The following is a 21,717-nucleotide window of genomic DNA, read 5'->3' on the forward strand; positions in this document are numbered from 1 at the left end:
ATAAAAGTTGTAACAAGTGAATAAGAAAAAAAAAAGAGAGAATAAGGTAAAGAGGGGAAAATACTCTACACATATCTCATTGCTTGCACCAACTTTTGACACTGTCTACTTTGCAGGAAGCCCCCTGTTCACAACTATGTCTCTCCCTTCTGTTTTGGGGAATTCTGAAGACAATTCAAAAAGGTACAATATGACATCAAATTTTCCATTCAATTCAAAAACTGTAAGACCAAGACAAATCGCTTTATACATAAACATGGTGCTATTTTTGTTTTTGATGATAATATTCACTCCTAAAGTTAATAACTCAAATGAATTTAAAACAGCAGTGTTGCTGTTGAAAACTGTGCTGGCATAAACTGGGATGAGCTTGGATTTAACCCAGTTCCCACAGATTTCATGTATGTCATGAAATGTGCAAAAGGAGAAAAGTTTTCTGAAGGATCCCTCATTCCCTATGGTAACATAGAGATCAGCCCTTTTGCTGTGATACTAAACTATGGACAGGTTAGAAAAAAACCACTGTACCTAGTTGTGTTTCATTAGCTTCTATCAAATGATGCAATGTTTGTACAATCCAAAACATGGTTTCATCAGCTAATTCACAAATCAAATTCTAGCTCAAGCCTCACAAATTAATAATGTGCTTACCTTCAGGGAATCTTTGAGGGACTAAAGGCATATAGAACTGAAGATGGGTGCATCCTTCTGTTTAGACCAGAAGAGAATGCTCAACGAATGAAGATAGGAGCAGACAGATTGTGCATGCCATCCCCATCCATTGACCAGTTTGTTGCTGCTGTGAAGCAGACAGTTCTTGCCAACAAACGTTGGGTACTTATTTCTTCCTGTCTATCTTTAAAGTTTAATTTCTATGTACCACCCATGTAACAATGTCAACTAATCATAAATCATTATTAGTATGAGAAGTCAATAAATTTACCACATATTTACTTTATGACAATACAAAAATGTTTTATATTATTAATGTATAGACTTCTTTTTGGTGTGTACATAACAAGGTTTGTACCTAAGGCTAAGACAATAATATATAGACTATTTATTCTTAGAGTGTGTTTGGATAGAGAATTTTAATTGAGAAAAGTAATTTATCAGATAATTTAAATTTTTATAATCTAAAATTCATTGTTTGAATGTTTTTTTATGAAGAATTTAAATTTTTAAAACAAAATTTTAAGCAACTAAAAATATGAAATTTTAGTTTCCTTCTAAAATGTGATAAATTGAAATTCTCTTCTTAATAGAAGAATCTTTCAAAACATTCGTATATTTTCTTTATAGTCTTCTTTCTCTTCTTCAAGAAATATCGTTTGAGCTTGTGGAACATCGATCGGATGTGGGCGTAAGGGGATACGTAGAACTGCACCCGTCAGTTAGCAGTTGTCGCTATCCATCACGCAGTGGAGGTGCTCGTCAGAGTGGAGGTCATGCCTTACGTCGTTGACTGAATATTGTGGTCGGGTGTGGTGATGTATACCGTCATGTCCTAGTTTCCCTGCGACTTCCCATGCCACATCAATATTCTTCTTTTTGGAAGCATACCAAGTATATCTTCGCAATTTCTTTCATCCTCAAATTTTAGTTTTTTTTTTATCCAAACACAAAATTTTAAAAATAAAATAATTTCAATTGAAGTATTTAAAATTATTAAAATTTAAATTTTCTCAGACTTTTAAATTCCCTTATCCAAACACACTCTTAGGCTACTAGTGCATACTATAAAAATTATTTATGTCACTTCCCTATGAGAAGTAGAAAAATAAATTGAATTGATATTCAAATATGAAACAGGTGCCTCCACCAGGGAAAGGGTCACTATATATTAGGCCATTGCTCATGGGAACCGGAGCTTCTTTGAACTTGTCTCCAGCACCTGAGTACACATTACTTATTTATTGTTCTCCTGTCACTAATTACCACAAGGTCAGTTATACATGGACTTCCACTTGATTTGTAAGGAAAACATTTAAATGAAACTTCCTATTAAGACTAATTTCAATTTTATTACAGGGTTCACTGAACTTAAAAGTGGAGAGTAAGTTCTACCGAGCAATATCTGGCACTGGTGGAACCGGAGGGATCAAGAGTGTTACCAACTATGCCCCTGTAAGCATATAATTTTTTCTCCAATTTTGGGTTTCTGTTATACTTAGTTTGTGAAATTGGGATACTTGAACTGAAGGTAGAAGAAATATAGTGTCAACATAAAATTTAATGTCACACAAAAGTTTGCACTGTAGAATCTCATCATTCTGTAAAGATTATTGAATGGTTAATGTCTGGTGAAAGCGTATCCATTTTTGCTTATATATGTTGTTTATATAATACAAACAATTAATGCATGATTAGTTAGACAAATCACAGAGCATATTAATTATAAGCTATCCTAATTAAATGAATTTCATTCTTAATTGACTGTGTTAGCCTTGTGTACTTGCACGGTAGGTTTATGCTGCAAGCATTGAAGCAAAGGCCAGTGGATTCTCTGATGTTTTGTTCTTGGACTCAGCAACTGGAAAAAATATAGAGGAGGTTTCTGCATGCAATGTGTTTGTTGTGAAGGTACACCAACAACCTTACTTTCATATTCACGAATAGATTATTACCACTAACCAATTTAATTTGGATTTTGGAAGCCTGTATTATCAAGGCACATGTTAGAATAAGTAACAAAATTACTTAATAAAATAATACAAGCATTTCATATTTTCCTTCAAGTTAATAAGAAATGATAAACATATTTTCCTTTATCTGACACATTGATATAAAAAGTCCCATTTAATATTTTTTGTCTTGAACAAAATATTGATATGATTTTTATTTGTATTTCATATTTTCCTTTTTATCTTGTAAAGGGTAATGCTATCTGCACCCCGGCAACAAATGGAGCCATCCTCCCTGGGATCACACGAAAATCCATCATTGAGATTGCCTTAGATATGGGTTATCAGGTATTCGTTTTCCTTAAGTTTTGAAATGTAAAATAAAATAGTTAATCTTTGTGGATAATCTAGTAGCCTAGCTAATCCTTCCTATTAATTATTTATCAATATTTGTATACTTTTTAAGGAAACGATTATTTGAACTATATTTTAGGTCACGGAACGTGCCATATCAGTGGAGGAAATGCTAGATGCTGATGAAGTGTTCTGCACAGGAACTGCAGTTGTTGTCAACTCTGTTTCATCTGTAACCTACAAAGAAACAAGGTAAACTGTTTTGAAACTAATTATTATTCCTCACTACATAAAAAAATGTGTATAATTGTTAAATAAAAAAACTAATTTTAATTTTACAATTTTGTTTTGATTAATAATAAATAAATATAAGATTAAAAACAGTAGTAAAAAGCTTATATTTCTCTAGGAATTTGGTTATTGGTCCATTATCTTTCCTTGTGTGCTTGAAAATTCCTTGCAACTAATTATTATTATACTAATAAATTGTCAATAATATTTACAATGCAGAACTGAGTATAAAACAGGACCAGAAACATTGTCCCAAAAACTGCGCAAAACACTGGTTGGAATTCAAACTGGGTGTATTGAGGACACAAAGGGCTGGACAGTTCGAATAGATTGATTCATAATTAGCTTAACCTCTTTTTAAATAGTTTCTTCTTAATTGCTTGAGTCAGGTTTGTTGGCTATGTAATTCTGGTAGAAAAGTACATCATTTTATTATATCTGCTTTTACCATGTCATTGTTCAATGGAAGTTTTCTTTTCTTATGTTTTCTTTTCTCAATAGGGCGAATGAGCTGTGTGGTTGAGATCTCGTAATATTTAAAAAAAGAATAATATTTTTACAATAATACAATTGTATCGTAAAATAAAATTACTTCAAAAAAATAAATAGTGTGATAGTGTGTTTGGAAACATGTTAGGCATTGCTGAATCTAGATTTTCAACACAATTTAGTTTCACGGATTGTATATTCCCGTCTTCGTAGTTGTTTTTGTGTTGTCTTTGATGCATTTGTTAAACATAGATTTCGGATAACAATACACACTGACGTTCAAAAACCAATTCTAACCAGTCAATTTCTCAACATTTCCAGTAACAAGTGAGTTATTTATTTATTTTTTTGAAGTAATTTTATTTTACGATACAATTGTATTATTGTAAAAATATTATTCAAAAACAATTGTCTGGAAAGTTTGTCTGCTGACGTTTTCAAGTGTGTAAAATCTCAAATAAAAAGGCACTATATTTTTTCAAAAACAATTGTCTATTGATATTTGAAGTATCCATCCAAAGTCCGTCTAAAATTCTCAACCGTAACATGCATGCATGCATGCATGCTTTCAAGTGGCACCTATCAATTCTAGCGTGATTTTGAACTCACAAAAAGCTCAACTCGGCAGATATAGTGGATTCATCTCATTGATTCTTAAAAATAAAAATAATAGAATATACTCATGAAATCAATCACGTCCCAACTAACCAAAATGAAGTACAAGACAGCCGTTATGGACAATACCTCTCGTTTTTTCTTCTTTTTCCTTACCCTCTTTTCTAACAAATATAAATAACTACTGGATCAGCTTCTACCCTTGATACTTACTCTTCAGTAGCTCTATGAACAAGTCATTCCAGGCAAGCACCAGTGCATGCAATCATCGTGTTTTTTCCCTCCTCCCGAAGCTAGGTGCGCATCAGCCCTGAACTCGCTCAAGTGAGTGATGTCCAAAATAATGAAACCAGACCCCTTGAGAGCCTTATAGAGGTGTTTATTCACGAGTCGACCCTCCACATTTGTCCCATTATTCTTCACAGAGAAAAGTTCTTCTACCCGAAAGGGTAACAAAACTTCCAAGGTCACCCTCCTTACTAATCATTTAGGATGGAATAATAATGCTTTCAAGACAAGTCACATGTCACTCATTGGATCACAGTTCTAGTCAAAACAATGCTAAAAAAGAAGAAAAAAATAACTGAATGGACTCACCTGCTCTACTCACAAAGGTCGATCCCTTTGACAGGAACCACCCTGATCCCAGTCTTCCCCTTCAAAATGCCTGGGTGACTGAGTACGGAAAAATTTGAGTGCACCTGGTCGTGCTTTTTTCCCCTCCACATATGGGATCTGTGAACAAACCACTCTCGTATTAAAATATGCAGATCAGTCACAGACTTATATAAACTAGATGTAATTTCATAAATGCATTTGTAAAAGTATTAGGGATCAGATCATCAGAGTAATACAGTAAATCAATCTTTTATAAGTATCTTAATCGTGATCAGTTTTGGGGAGAAATAATTGTTGAGGCATGTTACGGAACATTGTTTTAGGGGAATTTCTGTTTTCCCAAAATTCATGATGCAGAAAGAAAAAGAAAAAAAAAAAAAACTTTTGAACTCAAAAGAAGTTAATTCAAACACACATTTAGACCCTCAATGTCTTTGGGAAAAGGAAAAACACATTCTATGTTCTTGCTAGTAGCTAGGCATAATCCCCAAATGCATGTTTCTAATGAAAAATATTGCTTGACTTGGATGTACAATTGTGTTGCAGAATACTTAATCTTAATGCTAATAGTTGGGATAGTTACCAAATACTGACATGTCAATTGAAAGGGAAAGAGCATGTGGACCAATCTATATTCTTAGAGCTAATCTCAATCTGAACCAAATAAAGAGGTTATTTGTGGATGTGTTTTCACTTTCAGTAAAGAGGTTGTCTGTATCATATCTGATACCTAGAGAAACGCCTTAACAATAAAAAGTTCATTTATAGATGTTTTATGAAGCTAAGGTTATACTTTAGTCGAGTATCAACACAATATTTTTTACTGGAGTCAATTAACAAAATAACATGTACATGGCAATTATTTCATACTCTATCAGGTTAACTTAGAGCCATTGATAAGGTTCCTATTTCCTACCACTACCATTTTAGAGGAATAGAGAGCAAAGACGTTACCATGTGCTTCAAAACCAAATCCAGGTCTTGATCTGGACGTAATGGAGGGATTACTGGCTGACCATTCTTGAAGAAAAGCATAGGGGACTTCACAGGGTCAAATTTTGAAGGGGCCCACCACCTGTTTATACAAAACCAGATAAACTAAATTAAAATCATCTCATATTTTCTCAAAGTTTTCAAAGAACAGCCACATCAGCTTATACAAAGGAAAATGAGGAGCAAGCAGTAAAAGATCTGCATGGTTAAACCAGACCATAAAACTCAAAAATGTATGCTTGAATTGTCAAATTACCAGCAACAACTCTGGAATCAGCTCAACTCAAACAAAGAAAAATAACAAGCAAGCAAATACAAGAAAGGCATCATCGAATTACATGCATTGCTTAAAACTAAACATAGAAGCCACGGGCACTGATGAAACCAGATAATAAAACTGACACAGATACTATTTAAGCCTGGCAACCCATTGAGGAAATTAAAAACTCAAGTAAATGCACACAAAAGAAGACAGTCCAATGAAGCAAGACAAAATACTAGGACACAAGACACTTTGGTGCCACTCATTATTCAAATATCTGTAATATCCAACATCAATAAGGATACGGGAAAGCAGCTAGAATACATGACCCATTGACAGAAACAGAATACAGAAACATTTTAGTATTACCAGTGCCCCGTGTTAAAAATTAGAATATTGTGGAAACTTAGAGCTTGGGCCCGTGTGGTGACTGGAACATCAACATCAACTCTATATCCCTCTCTGACTCCAAGAGTTTCTAAGGCACCATGTTTATCACCAGCTGACCAGCTGCATCAAACAGAAGAACAGCAACAACAATAATAGTTAACAGTGTGCAACAACCAATACCGTATAAGGTGTATTTGGAAGAGCTTATTTACAACTTATTCGGCCCTATCTTATAAGCACTTGTTTAAGTGTATGAGAAACACCTTCATTTTTGCTTATTTATTAAATTAAATTTTAAACTTTTGTTTTTTATTTTTTTAAAGAAAAAATTTACAGATAAAAAAAATAAAAAAATAAGATAAAATTAGAATATAATTTTTTAGTTACTTTGTATGTATTTTTGTAGTTAAATTTATGTCTTGTTAATATTTTTTTTGTTATATTCGTTAATTAAAAAAATAAGAAAATTAGTTAGTAGTATTAAAATAAATTAAAAAAACAAAGTAAAAAAATAATTGATACATCTATCTTATATAATAGACATAAAATTTCAAAGAGTAGTAAGTTATATTGAAAATATCTTTAAAAATATTTATTGAAAATATCTTTAAATAAAAATATATTGAAAATATCATTTAAAAATATTTATTTAGCAGTTATGTTTTGCTTAAGTGATAAGAATTGATATTTTTATTACTTATAGCTTGTAGATATGAAAAGAAAATATTAAAATATTCAAAAGATACTGATAAATGCTAAATATGAGTTATTTTCTATAATAAAAATATATTAAAAATATCCTTAAAGATATTTAATTAGCAATTAATTTTTGTTGTCACCCGAATTAATATGAAAAGAATATGAACGAGATTGGGGTTTTGATCCAAAGAAAAAGAGGACGAGAAAGGGTCGTCCCATCTCAACTTGCATTCCTACTCGACGAAGAACAAAATTAAAAATTAACGAGAAAGTAAAAAAACATGTGGAATTTGCACGCAGCATGGTCATAACAGAAAATAATTGTCCTACCATGTCTCCATTAAGTTTTTCCTTAATCAAATATAATTGTTTAAGTATTCTATTGATAATGTAATATAATGTTCTTCTATCAATATGTTGTTAAACAAAAAATCTTCTCATTTTTTAATTAAATCTAATGACATAAATAAACTAATTATATTTAATAATATAATTATATTATAAAATTCCGATTTTAAATAAAAATATTCACCTAAAAAATATGTTAAGTAAATTAAATAATAAAATAAAAATAATTATATTTAATAATATCATTTTTAAAAAAAATTATAAAAATTATAAAATTTAATTTAATAAATAAGTAATTTTAAAACCAATTAAAAAAATTATATAATATAATATTTTAAATTTAAAAAAAAAAACAAAAAATGAGAGAAAAAGTCTCAAATAGTGTATATTGAAAATTAAATTATAAAGTAGTGTAAATTGGAAAAGAAAAGGTACATTTATGAAGAAAAAAAAAACCTAATTTATTGATATGTCTTCTTTAAATACATTGAAAGATAACTTTTAATGATTCCATTTTTGTTTTTGTTTTCATTATCTTTCTTCAACTAGTTACATATTTATTCTTACATTTTCTTTTAATTTTCTTTTTTTAAACTTACTTCCATGAGTTCGCCTAATAAATAAATAATGTAACCTATTTGATATGTGGAAAATGACATCAATACCATATGTGAGAAATGACTAAAAATAATTTTTTTATAAAGTATAAGGACTAAATTAAATAATATGAAACTATCAGATTAAAAATAAGATTTCATGAAAATATACAGACTAAAAATACATTTTTCACTTTTAATTAATTTACAATATAAAGATTTTTTTTATGAAAATTAAACTCATAGTCATTTAACCACAATTTATCATGTACAATAAATTTATTAACTTTTCCAATAATTATTTTAAAAATTATATAAATAATAATTTTTTATCTGATGAAATTATTTTATGATGTTACTACATAGGTATTAAACATATGATTTTATTTTATCTATTTAAGCTTTTTTTAGTTTGTGTATAATATCTTATATTCTTATAGACGGTCTAAAAGAAGGTGATAGATGACTAATAATAAGGAAAGAGGGTTTTCCTAAAGGATAGACCGAGTGTGTGGATTGTGAGACTCCTCTCTTTTATTGGCCTTGACTCTCTTCTTATAGTTGTTGGAGTGTGGACTTGGGTCAATACAGAAAATATTTCTTATTCATATTTTTTATATTTTCTCGATCTTTTTTTCTTTTAATTCATCCTTTTCATATCTACAAATCATATATAATAAAAATATAAATTTTTATCATTTAAGTCAAAAATAACTGTTAAATAAATATTTTTAATGATATTTTTAATATATTTTTATTATAAAAAATAGGTTATATTTAGCTGTTATCACCCTTATGCCATTCGTTAAAGAAATGCTGAATAAAAACCAAGTTAATTGGCAAGAAGAGATAATGATCCTTAAACCAAATTTAGATAAAGCATCAGCTACTTAGTTAGCTTCCCTATATATGTATATGACTGCACGTTAAAACACGTCCTTTGAGATTAAAACTCGTTAATAGCTTTAATAATGAGTGCTCAGATATCAGTTGAAACGCATCCTTTCTTTACCAAAGAAACCTTCGCGATCTAATGCCAACAAATAATGTACACCTGCTAGCAATCACACCTTTTATAAATCAGGTGACCACTCAAAAAAAAAAAAAAACTGCTAGTTCAGTTGACTTGAATCTAAAAAAGCCAAGGGGAATTAAACCAACATGATATATATGTGTGAAGACAAAAGACTTCAATAATAAAAAGAACTTTTCATGAAAATAATGAACGTGCTGCTGGTAATTAATTAAAATCTTTCATTCCCCGGGCTTCCTCATGTTTAATTTGTCAAACTCTATAATCGTCGTTAAAGTGTATTCTTTAATCAATTCAAAGGATTAAAACTTATAGAAATACTTCTGACGCTCAGTGAAAAGCCAAAGATGTTAATTAACTACCATTAAGTCTACTCTTCTCTTCAATAATCAATAAAAAGAAGAAGAAAACATTGAATTTTGAGTGAGAAGGATTTAGAAAGTCAAAAACAGTTGCGTGCTATAGCAAGGGACATGTGAATCAATCCAATTTTGCCTCCGCTGTGTTTGAAGTTGAATGTACATGTGCCAAGGCAAAAATGACTCTTCAATGGTATGAAGGCCACTCACTACAAGAAAATACTGTTCATTTCTAACAACTAGTAAATGCATGGTCATATGTGGCCCAGGGAACGTGAGAAAGGGACATTTGACCCAATATAATGTGTTTTGCTTAGTGACGTTGCAATGCAATGGAGCAAGCAGTGATACATATATCAAAATCCATTTTCTCCGTGATATAGTTAACGATAAACTAAAATATGGATTTCCTTTCATTCGAAACTTGTACGTATCATGTAATAATTTTTATGAACAATGACTTCTTTCGCAATAGATTAATAGTGAATGCGTTGCCACCCTAATAATTAGCCATTTACTATTAATTTATATACTCCACTGAAAAGGGAGTAGAAAAGCTATTAAGTTTTGTTTCTTATTATTACATCATCAACATATTTTAATCCAAGATATATTGTTCAATAGTGAATCAACTTATCGATCGATAATAACTCCATTTTGGTTTTCAATTTTTTTTCCAGTGCGCTTATTTTAACAGCAATTTGATTGTCAATTAGTTGTCGCAAATCACTAATCACCGACAATTTTTTTGCAAATATCAACGGCTGAATATTGTAAAGTTTCTTGTAATGTATTTTTTTTTAAAAAAAGTAGTTATAAAAACTTTAAAAAGATATGGAGAAGATCAAACTTTTCTTGTGGGCTTTTGGGTGACAGGTTAAGCTAGTTTGCATGTGTCTAAACTCAACTGCCCTATAAAAAATGACGGGTTGTGCAAGTCGTTTCAGTAGATTGGACCCGTTTTAGGTTTTACTAACCCTCGTGAAAACAGTAAATTCCTAAAATATATAGGGGGGGTGCTAGATGTGGGTTCCCTTTATTTTCATTATTACCAGAATTCAGATTAGGCTTAATATCAATATTTAAGATGATAGGGGTGTTCATCACATCGATCTTCTTTAATTTATTTTTTTGCTGTCGAATGAAAAATGGTAAAAAGTTTTATTCAGTTAAAATTACTCAACTAATACCTAGGCTCTCTTGAGGATTACTCACCAAGCAGGGAAAGTAGCATCACCGGAGTTTGAACCTACATCCAAGGGGAGAGTAAAAGTTAATTTCAGATTTTTAATCTTGTGTCAATCCGCATTGGCACCTAAATCGATCTACAAGTAAATTGAAGTATTTTAGTTCATATTTTATTGTTGTTTAAGTATAATTCAATTGATTTTGAGCATTTTTGAGTAAACTTCTTTAAAATTACTTCTAGAAAATTAAAATAAAAAAAATGAAATAAATTTTGAAGTTAAACAACTCATCTCCAATAACCAATCAAATTTAGATAATTGTTTGAGTTTTGTTATTACTATTATAATTATCACATCTAATGTGTTATCTTTAATTTATCTTTTATATAAGAATTGTATATTAAATATGATAATTATGACAATCATGATAAAATTCAAAATGTAAATCAATTATTTATATTGTACTAGTCATTAAGAATGAGATTAAATAATTTAAGTTTTGAATATGTAACTAGAAGAATTGGTCGACCATAATAATTTTACAAGATTTGTATAATATTGTCTACGGTGAAAAATACCAATGTTCTATATAATAAAAAAAATAAAATCAATCCAAATCAATGGGTTATTATAAGGTTTGATTTGCTTAGGATTTGATAGGAAAATGCATAAAATCAAACTCTAAATGCTTTTATCAATTTAAGTTAAGTACATTAAAAATTAGATTATATATGTCAAAATTTGAAAATGAATAAAAATTAAGTAGATCACTCTTTTTTCCTAAATTTGTCATTGTAAGCATATAAAACCTTACTATTAAGATAATTTTTAATAACTTCTGTCCATCAAAGACTATCACCGCTCCTTCTCAGCAACTTACAGTACCACGCACTTGACGGGACCTATTTCCATGATGGTACGAACGACATACCTTGGAACAACGGTATGTGCGGTACAGAACTACTATTATTTTTGTTTATGAGTTATCTATGCTAGAGATTGAGTTTTTAGGTGAAGAATTTCCAACAACTCCTTTTTTTCTAGCAAAAATTGTTTTTTTTTAATGTCATTTGAGAGAAAAAGAGAGATTCTATTTTTTTTGAAGTAAAATTCAATAACCAAAATTAGATTTTACCACTAGAGTAAAAAATGACAAAAAAATTTATATTTTATATGATATTATGAGACCTAAAAACAATGATCCAAAAATTTAAAATGAATTGTTTCACTAAAGATGTGCTAAAATTTTCTGTAGCCGTTTGGTACAAGAAAAAAAAATCCTAAGAATCTCTAAGTTGTTTCTTATTAAAATAATAACATTCTCAAGGAAATAATGTTTCTTGTTTTTGATATTGCTACGTTTCTTAGGGAAATATTTTATAAAAAAAGATGAGAATTTAGCTAATTTTCTCAAGTTAAAAAATATGATTTATTTTGATAAAAACATTATATTACTCTTATGTAATCATTTAATATCACAAATAATTAAAATTTAAAGCAAAAATATTATATGTTGTACAATTAAAGAAGATAAATACTAGAGAGATTTATACCCATGAATTATAAATAATTTTTTTATAGTTTTTTTTAGATGTTCATAAGTGAGTTAGATGAGTAAATTTTTATAAAAATTAAAGTATATAAGTAAATTTTAATCTATACAAAAATTTAAATATTTTTTTCTTCTTTTAGGAATATAATTTGAAAATTTTATTCAAACCCTAAATTAAAGTCAACCCCAAAATATTAGTAAAATTATCACTTTTATAGTAACACTAACATACACCTAGCATAGCTTTCCGTAAAGTCAAATTGTATTATATTATTAATACTCAATTAGCAACTTTGAAAAAGCATTCCTTAAAAAAAAAAAAAGAAACTTCGAAAATCCTAGACCACAAATAAGTTATACCTAACTTGTCGCTGTTAATTCATTTAGAACAAGATCCAATAGTCTTGAATATGACCTAACAATAGTGGGTTAAAAATGCTTATTATAAAAGAATGACAAATATTAACAAGTTTTTTTTTTTTGCACTCGTTAATATAAAAAGAAAAAAAAAATTATTAGGATGCGGAAAAATATATTCCTCTCTGATTATAAAATGGTTCTTACATAATTTTTAATATAAAAATTTATTTTTTGATTTCTTGACTAATACTAACAAGACTGGTTAGCATACTCAAAAAGAAATTATGAGTAACTTTTTCCTTTTAGTTATTCAAATAAAATTAAAAGTACCTAATAATACATTTTCTTATTAATGTTGTTACAAATCCTCTAATTATTTTATTAAGAAGATAACAAATAAAATTAAAATATTTAATGTCTTAAAATGTAAAACATATCTAATACTTAAAGTAGGAGAATTAATATAAAAATATTGCAAGAGAATTTAAAATTATTAAAAATTGAATGTTAAACCGACACCTACTTATACTAACATGTTGGTTTGAGCATGACTCGAATATTTTAATTAAGAAAAACCTTACAAAAAACCGAATATTCCGCGTTAAGGTTATAGTGAAAGGAAGAAATAAACACTTGCATAGGGATGTCCTATCCTAAAGTTTGTCTTTTCTTCGCGTAACGCTCTGAGTTTTACTGTTATCTATTAGACCAGATTTGAAGATTACGGAAATAATTGCCTTTAGTTTTACATTTTTATTTCCAGAATTATTATACCCTTGAGAACAAATTTGGAAACTTAGCTTACTCGTGAAATTTATATATACTTTCTTAATATTTTCGTTTTCAGGGTATATTATTATTATTAGATTAAATTATAAATTTATTTCAGAATAAGAAAAAGTCCAGAACAAAAAAAAAAACTAATTTTTATTTTAATCCTTACCTTTTTATGGTATTTTAAACCTTACTTTAAAAATCTTACATTTTAATCCTACATGAAAAATTGTTATAACTGTACTTTTTTTTTTACATATAAAAATGAAAATGAAAAATAAAAAGGATATTCTAAGTATAAGAACCAGAATATAGAATCTTTTGAATAAGGATGAAAATAATATGAGCTAAGTATACTAACCAAAATATAGAAATAATTATATTTTTTTTCTAACAGGGAGGGATATGAGATTTTTTATTCGAAACTCAATTAATCGTCATTGATTTATTTTGGGATAAAATAATAAAGAACCTTAAATATAAATATTAAAATTAATATATTATTGGTATGAGGAGAACTACATTTAAATTTCTCACAATAAAAATTTAAGAATTTGATGAAAAAAATATAATGAAAATAAAAAGAGCATCCTAAAAAAACTCTAAGATTAATGATGGACCAAAGTTTTAATGAATACTTTCTATGTCTTGGGTTGACAATGAGTGTCTCCAACATATTACGTGATGGGTTAATAAATAGACTTAATTACATATTTAACGAATTAATTAAAAAAAGATTTATTCAACTTTACTATTATTATTAGGCAGTGAGAAGTAAGAGAAAGAGTCCGCGGATATATTTTGGACAGACTATAAAGTGAGCGAATGGTCCAATCCATCCATTATTCTCTGTGTGTCTTTCTCTACTTCTTTCCCTTTCCCCAACCCCTCATACGTTACTCTTTAAATACGCACCACATCTTCACGTGCCTCTCGGTTCTTCAGTCCAAACAATGGCCATGGTTGAGCTCTGGTGGATTACGTGCTTTCTCTAACTACTGTTTTCCACACTTAACGAACCAGAACACAGTGAGAAAGACATAATGGCGGTGGAGTACACATGCTGCTCAACGGCCTTCTTCGTTCACATACTGGTCATCGTGCTGCTCGTGCTTTTCGCGGGCCTCATGTCGGGCCTCACCTTGGGCCTCATGTCGCTCAGCCTCGTTGATCTTGAAGTTCTTGCTAAGTCTGGTACTCCTCAGGATCGTAAACACGCTGGTACGTTTTCTTCTCTCTCTCTCTCTGTCCTTATTTCACTAAATGTCTCGAGCAGAAGAACCAGTGCGCACTGAGTGAGTGAGTAAGTGTAATGATTCCAGCGTTCGTGGAGATATTTGGGAGCAAAGATTTTAGAAAACTGTCGCGTTCGTGGTTTCGTCGCGTTCCTCGATATTGCGAGAAATTGCAGACAAATGCGACCGATGCAGTCACAATTGAGGTCGCAGACACTCGAAAAACCTTGTCGTTGAAGCTGAAATCACAGTTCGCAGACTCTTTTCTTTTCTTTTCTTTTTCTTTAACCTTTGGGAGTTTTTGAATAACTAAAATCATGAGGTAGACCCGGATTTTATGGATATAGGTAATCTTTAGCTGAATGTTATCCGTTATTGAAAGGGCTTTTGGCATGGTAGAGACGGAAAGAACAAGATTGCTTCTTACAAGATTGCTTCTTTATATATATATATATATATATATATATATATATATATATATATATATATATATATATAATGATTGCTTCTTTTTTTTGTTTTGGAGAAAGTGTGCAGTTATTGATCCTCTAACTGTTTGAATTGGCGTTTTGTTTTTGGTGTATTTGCAGAGAAGATATTACCAGTTGTCAAAAACCAACATTTATTGCTATGTACTCTGCTAATTTGCAATGCTGCAGCCATGGAGGTACAACTACAAGCTTATGCTTTTCTTTATATTGTCACACAGATTTCATATTCTTAATGGCTGCTGTTTTTTCAGACACTTCCTATTTTTCTTGATGGCCTTGTTACTGCATGGGGCGCTATCCTAATTTCTGTGACATTAATTCTTTTGTTTGGTGAGGTGAGAAAGTTCTGTCCTTATATGATTTTAAGTATAATACATTCATGTCACAGATTAAGTGCTTGTGTTGTTTGTTTAGAGGTTGGAACCTGGAACAAAAATCTGGTGGCACAGCACCCGTTTTGTTTGGTTCACGTTTTTTCCATTTGTGAAAGACATTTTTTGTTAATTAGAATCAATTCCAGTTAAAGTGGGAACCAGTAGCTTCTCATTCCTCTAATGTTATGTTTGGCAATAAAAAATGTTCAGATGCTATTATCGATAAATGTAATGAATATAACTTACCTTTATAATATATTATTAAATTTAAGGTCTATTTTAGTAATTTATTCCTATAAGTAATTTTACTTTATCTAAGTACCAGTCCCAAACACTAATCAATTATTTCAACATAACACCAATTCTTTCAAAATCAACTCTACCAAATTTTAAAACAAACATACTCTAAAAACATGTCTAGTCGTCCTCACCTTGCTCTTAGCAGGTGGTACTAATACTTTCCTTTTGACACATTGAATATGGAAGGGAGAGAGAAATTTGACTTAAATCCTGATTTATTTATCCTGCTGTATGGTGATTCTAATCCTTTGAATTGATGCATGTGCGGCAGATATTTATTTGTCTAAATATATAATATGAACGTATTAACTTTTGCTTACTTAGTGTTGTTTGTGAAAGTGCTCTGACATATGTCTACTTGTGTGAAGATTATACCCCAATCAGTTTGTTCTCGGTATGGTTTGGCTATTGGTGCATCAGTGGCTCCCTTTGTCCGTGTGCTTGTATGCATATGTTTTCCAGTTGCCTATCCAATTAGTAAGGTGACATACATTTAGCAGAACTTTTATTACTTTTATACGAGTAAACATGGAGCAAATTTAATTTGTTTTGTCCTGATTTTCATTTCCTTATTGGCTTTTTGTGCATTCATGTGGTTTTCCAGTTATTAGATTTTTTGCTGGGCCATCGACATGAAGCCCTATTCCGTAGAGCTGAGTTGAAAACACTCGTAAATTTGCATGGTAATGAGGTCTGTATCAGAGTTATGTGATGTTTTTAGTTGAAGTAAAGCCATCTATCTTTATTGTATGATTTTTTTTCTCAATTAATTTGCACTTGTAGTTGAGTGAAACCTGTGTAATGTATTTCACAAGTATGCTGCTCTTCTAGCTTTTCTTTTTCAATGAAAATATGTAGTTTGTGTGAAATGTCACTAAGGACTATCTTATCTACTTCTCTTCTGGTTATTTGGAATCCTGCGCTTGGACATTCATGCTTCTGTTTGTTTGTTGTTGCTATTCATGACTGAATTGCATTAGGCTGGAAAAGGGGGGGAACTGACACATGATGAAACAACGATCATTGCCGGGGCACTTGAACTCAGTGAGAAGACGGCGAGTGATGCCATGACTCCTATATCTGAAACATTTACTGTTGATATTAATTCAAAGCTTGATAGGTAACGTGTACTCAATAGTTGGTAAATGAAAGCTAACTTTTGTATTTTATTCAAATTTTATTTGTATAATTAAATGCGTATTACTAAGCAGGGAACTGATGAATGAGATATTGGAGAAAGGGCACAGCAGAGTCCCAGTCTATTATGAGCAGCCTACAAACATTATTGGACTTGTACTGGTAAAGTGTTTTCCTTCTTTCCCCCTTTAAACCTTTAATGTTGAACATTCATTTTCCATTAGATGAAAAACTACTGTAAAAATCACATACTCCATTAGATGGCAACTAAGATGATAGTGTTTTCCTTTGCTGACCCAGAAATATCTGCTGTAACTAAGATTTTCTCTTGTTGGGGTTCTTATGTTTTATCATTTCTTTAGAGCCATTCGTGGTATTTGAATAACTTTTTGTTTCTTGCAAGTTAACCTGCTTGAATATTGCTGCAGTGTATGCATGAACTTTTATGCCTTGCTCCTGTTGTATGGAATATAGTAACAGGAAGGTTTTCTGATGCTTTCTGGAATTAGAGTAAGCTCTGTCAGAAATTCTAGTGACCTGTACTGAGTCAAGAAGACATAAAAACAATGTTTCTGAGCTAATTTGGTAGTTTGAACAGTAATAATGAAGGCCTTGGTTCAACTGGTCAACTTTTCCCTAGGTGTCTAGCCACTATAGGAGTACAAATTACCAAAAATTTATGTTCAGCTTGGGGGGGTATTTGAGCTTTCCTTAAAGGTGAGCAAGAAAATACACATCTATGGTTTAACTTAATTTAAAAACAAGATCAGCACTTAATTATCTGGCACAAGGTATCATTCAGAACGTTTTGTGATATTTAAGCCCTTCTTCAGTAAATTGTCTAAGCCACCTATTAGTGCAAGTGCATGTTGGTCAACTGTGAAAAAGTGTAAACCTCAATGCCTATGACATTTATAATATTATCGAGAACTGTAATTGGATGATCAACTGTTAGCCAAAACCAAAATGTTGAATGTTAATTTTGATGTAATGAATGAGGAAATATGTCACTTCTAAGACTTTGGACTATTTAGCCGAAAACCAGAGGTTCTTTTGGTGACAATTTTGTAACACAAACACGGGAGATTAAGATCATCAGGGATCTCGTCACTTGTTTGGTTTATAAGACATCATTAAACTTTGTATGATGAGGATGCTATTGCTTTCTTTTCTTGATACTTTTTTCTATTGCTTGTTCAATGGATGTTTTCTCAATTCTTTATTTTTGTGACTGTATACTACCTTTTGTTTTCTGAATGCATGCTGCTTAATTTTAGGTCAAGAATTTATTGACAGTTCATCCAGAAGATGAAGCACCCATGAAGAGTGTAACCATACGCAGGATTCCAAGGTATCTTGTATATGTTTTACCAGTTTAATGGGGAAAGTCACATCGGTTTTATATTGTGCTTAATTTTGTGACCATAAATTCATATTTACAAATTACATATATTGACAGGGTTCCAGAAAGTATGCCACTTTATGACATTTTGAATGAGTTTCAGAAGGGCCATAGCCACATGGCAGTTGTTGTCAGACGGTGTGACAAGACTAACCAACAATCTTCCCAAAATAATGCAAATGGTAAAAACATGCTATAAACCGTTTAAAACTTTGAAACTGAATTTTTCTTTCTTAATAAAATGCTCCGTGTCTCACGCCTCTGAAATAGACTCGGTGAGAGATGTTAAGGTGGATATTGATGGTGAAAAGCCTCCCAAAGAGAAAGCTTTGAAACCCAAGATGCCACTCCACAAGTGGAAAAGCTTTCCAAATACAAACAAGTCATCAAATAGGGGTTCTCGGAGCAGAAAATGGTCAAAAAATATGTACTCGGATATTTTGGAGATAGATGGAAGTCCCCTTCCAAAGCTCCCTGAAGAAGAAGAAGCCGTTGGAATTATTACCATGGAAGATGTCATTGAAGAGCTTTTACAGGTACTAAACTACTTATGATCATTATGAACAATCTTGTTCATTCATTACGCATTGTAGTTAAATAAGCTTATTTACGTGTAGAACGATGTACTGATGTGTCAATATTTCTGTGTAGGAGGAGATCTTTGATGAGACAGATCATCATTTTGAAGACTCATAACAGTGGCTTTTTTCCATAAAACCTTCCATGTTCATATTTCTTGTTTGGACCTTAAAAATAATTAAATAGATAATGCGGTTTAGGGTTGAAAGCTGCTGTATAGAGATCTGAGTTGTGATTTGGAACGTGTAAGCCATTATCGTTGATGAAATGCAGGGACCAGACAGCTGTTTTTGAGATGTACATGCGTGTCTCTATCGCAATGACGCATACCAGCAAGGCAGCAAATCATGGTTTGTTTTTTAGTGCGCGCGCGTTTTCCTTTCTTTTGATTAATTGATACCTACTTGTATTGTATGAAGTGCATATGTATTACGTAACAGTATTGGCATTTAGTAAGCACATGATTAGAGAAAATGCATCACAATACGCAATTGAATTTAAAAATAATCATTATTATTCTGTTAAAAATAGTTTCCGTAGAATCGGGGTGAATTGGTGGACATAGTTATTAAAATTGAATGATTAATATATTTTACCTGTATACTTTGCACGCGTTTATTTAAAATCAATCTTACAGTAATTGTCACCTCAATCCTTTATTTGAAAAATATTGACATATATACGGCAAGAATAACCCTGTAGTAATACTTTTTTTTTATTAAATTAAAAATATTTCGTAAAATTAGTTGTTTAAATAGTTGATAAATATAAAATATAATATCATGATTTATTTAAAAAAATAATAAATAAATAAATATCTCGATAATAAAAGTGAAAGAAAATATATAAAAATTAGAAATTAGTGATTTAGAAAATGATACTAATATTTTAAAAACATTAGAAGATATTAAAAAAATTATTTATTGAATATTCAAATGAATTTTTTAATTAATAAAAAATTAAAAATTAACTAAAATATCTTATTCAATATAATCTATTTCAACTAATAAAATTACATTCAAAGATACACATCACACATGCATAAACAAAAATTAAAGAGTTTGGATCAAAACTTTTTTACTTGTCCAAATATACTATACTTAAGTTTTTATAAAAAATATTAATTTATTAATTTTTTTACTAAAATTGTCATTTCAAAGGATTTGAATCCCTAACAAACTTTCATTCTTTTATCTTCTTCCAACCACTAACAAATCTTATATATCTTAATTTATGGTCCTTAAGCCCAATCAATAATTCTGCGGAAGACAATCATTACATGGGACCTCCCATAGCAGTAGGTTTGGTCAGAAGACTGAAATGAATAGGGATTCGGTCCCCTTGGACATGTGATCGTAGAATCGACTATGTGATTCGCATAATATTGAGATTCTACAATTTAACATCTCCATATTTGTTGTTTGCATGAAAGTGATTTATCATTTATCACTTAGGCTGAGAGCAGATACTGGTACCAATATAATTTTCACCCTTCAAAATTAACTAATCTATCTTCACACGCAGGAAACTCTACCAAGGGATTTGTTCTCTTTTTTGCTTTTTTGTTTTCTCCCTAAATTTAGCCACTTCCTTTTAGAAGGGATAAAAAAGAACATGATTCAATGCCCGAAGAAGGTAATTGAACTATGCCCACTCTTTAACTTTAGCATAATTTTCATTCGTCGCCTGCAGTCTACGGAATCTATATAGGGCATGTGTTGTTCCCAAATCCCAATCAGGCTAACCTACATAATGCATTGCACATATAAGAGGAATTAAGCTTTTACTGTTAATAGGAATCCGGGAGACAACTTTTGCTGCCATACAAATATCTGGGACCAACTTATTTTTGGTCCTTATCATTTTTCAAGTGTTGTGGTTATGGTGGCCCTCCACTTGAAAGTTATGTTAAAATTGAAATATAAAAGAAATTTAAGAGAGAAAAAAAAGGAGAACTTGATTGATAGTTATAATTTATTTTTAAAAAGTTAAACTATTTTTTTTCTTTGAAAGCTCTATGACACTGCAAAGAAGAGATAATGGGAGCTCAATTTTTTTTCATTCCTTTCCTTTCTCTTTAAGTTTCTATGTTTAACTATATTCCTTTTTGTTGGAGTTAGGTGCGTCTAAATGTAATCTGTGCATCTTTGAATTGGGATTGTTAATGAAACTTGGCTTCCTGATCTTTGTGTTCACTGCTTTTTGTTTTGTATGTTTCTTGAGACTTAATCAAACTTTTGATGGTTTTTTCTATGCATATTGCGAACGGGAGTTGGCTTTATCAATGTGCTTTGAGACTAAAACCTTTTAACACTCTAGGTTAGGAATAATCATTGAATACTTGTTATCTTTAGGGATTGAGGTTCTTAATTAGGAAAAGTGATTACTTGCTTAAGAAATTAGAATTCAAACAAATTAGCAAATCTGATAGACAAAGATAGGAACAAAATCATTTTAAGACCCATCTTAGGAATCCTAGATGAAGTTGAACAAAATCAATTTAACAAAACCTGGTAATCCCGACACCTTTGTAGATTGCATTAAAATTCAGCCTTTGTCTATTTTCGTGGTGTTCTTAATTTTAGAACATCATAATAATTAAAGGTGTGCATAACCTTTTATCAAATCGGCAATTAAATGAGGGTTGCCATGTCA

The 21,717-nt window shown here is 30.6% G+C and overlaps 2 protein-coding genes across 3 annotated transcripts; both read left to right on the forward strand.

Moving 5' to 3' along the window:
* LOC100775369 (putative branched-chain-amino-acid aminotransferase 7) lies at window positions 1-3,749 on the forward strand. Of its 2 annotated transcripts, none has more exons than XM_014778550.2 (9): window positions 1-183; window positions 327-507; window positions 658-834; window positions 1,813-1,944; window positions 2,032-2,127; window positions 2,467-2,583; window positions 2,877-2,972; window positions 3,118-3,230; window positions 3,489-3,749. In XM_014778550.2, the coding sequence occupies exons 1-9, from the start codon at window positions 137-139 to the stop codon at window positions 3,601-3,603; spliced, it is 1,074 nt and encodes a 357-aa protein (XP_014634036.1). In that variant the 5' UTR covers window positions 1-136; the 3' UTR covers window positions 3,604-3,749. The 2 variants fall into 2 exon arrangements, with proteins under 2 accessions (XP_014634036.1, XP_014634037.1); XM_014778551.2 differs by having other exon boundaries at window positions 4-183; window positions 330-507.
* Window positions 3,750-14,339: 10,590 nt separating this feature from the next.
* On the forward strand, window positions 14,340-19,536 carry LOC100808328 (DUF21 domain-containing protein At2g14520). Its single transcript, XM_003530956.5, has 11 exons — window positions 14,340-14,765; window positions 15,370-15,446; window positions 15,522-15,605; window positions 16,313-16,426; window positions 16,549-16,635; window positions 16,925-17,064; window positions 17,156-17,243; window positions 18,359-18,432; window positions 18,541-18,665; window positions 18,754-19,019; window positions 19,135-19,536. Exons 1-11 carry the CDS (start codon window positions 14,588-14,590, stop codon window positions 19,177-19,179), a joined length of 1,278 nt encoding a protein of 425 aa, XP_003531004.1. The 5' UTR covers window positions 14,340-14,587; the 3' UTR covers window positions 19,180-19,536.
* Window positions 19,537-21,717: the final 2,181 nt, after the last annotated feature.

The sequence above is a fragment of the Glycine max genome, chromosome 8, assembly GCF_000004515.6.
Source record: "Glycine max cultivar Williams 82 chromosome 8, Glycine_max_v4.0, whole genome shotgun sequence".
NCBI lineage: Eukaryota > Viridiplantae > Streptophyta > Magnoliopsida > Fabales > Fabaceae > Glycine > Glycine max.

Coding starts and splice junctions, on each gene's coding strand:
- LOC100775369 (XM_014778550.2), top strand. CDS start 137: ATGTCTCTCCCTTCTGTTTTGGGGAATTCTGAAGACAATTCAAAAAG. Junction 184..326: donor TCTGAAGACAATTCAAAAAG/GTACAATATGAC, acceptor AATTTAAAACAG/CAGTGTTGCTGTTGAAAACT. Junction 2,973..3,117: donor CCTTAGATATGGGTTATCAG/GTATTCGTTTTC, acceptor ACTATATTTTAG/GTCACGGAACGTGCCATATC.
- LOC100808328 (XM_003530956.5), top strand. CDS start 14,588: ATGGCGGTGGAGTACACATGCTGCTCAACGGCCTTCTTCGTTCACATA. Junction 15,447..15,521: donor GCAATGCTGCAGCCATGGAG/GTACAACTACAA, acceptor CTGTTTTTTCAG/ACACTTCCTATTTTTCTTGA. Junction 16,636..16,924: donor TAAATTTGCATGGTAATGAG/GTCTGTATCAGA, acceptor GAATTGCATTAG/GCTGGAAAAGGGGGGGAACT.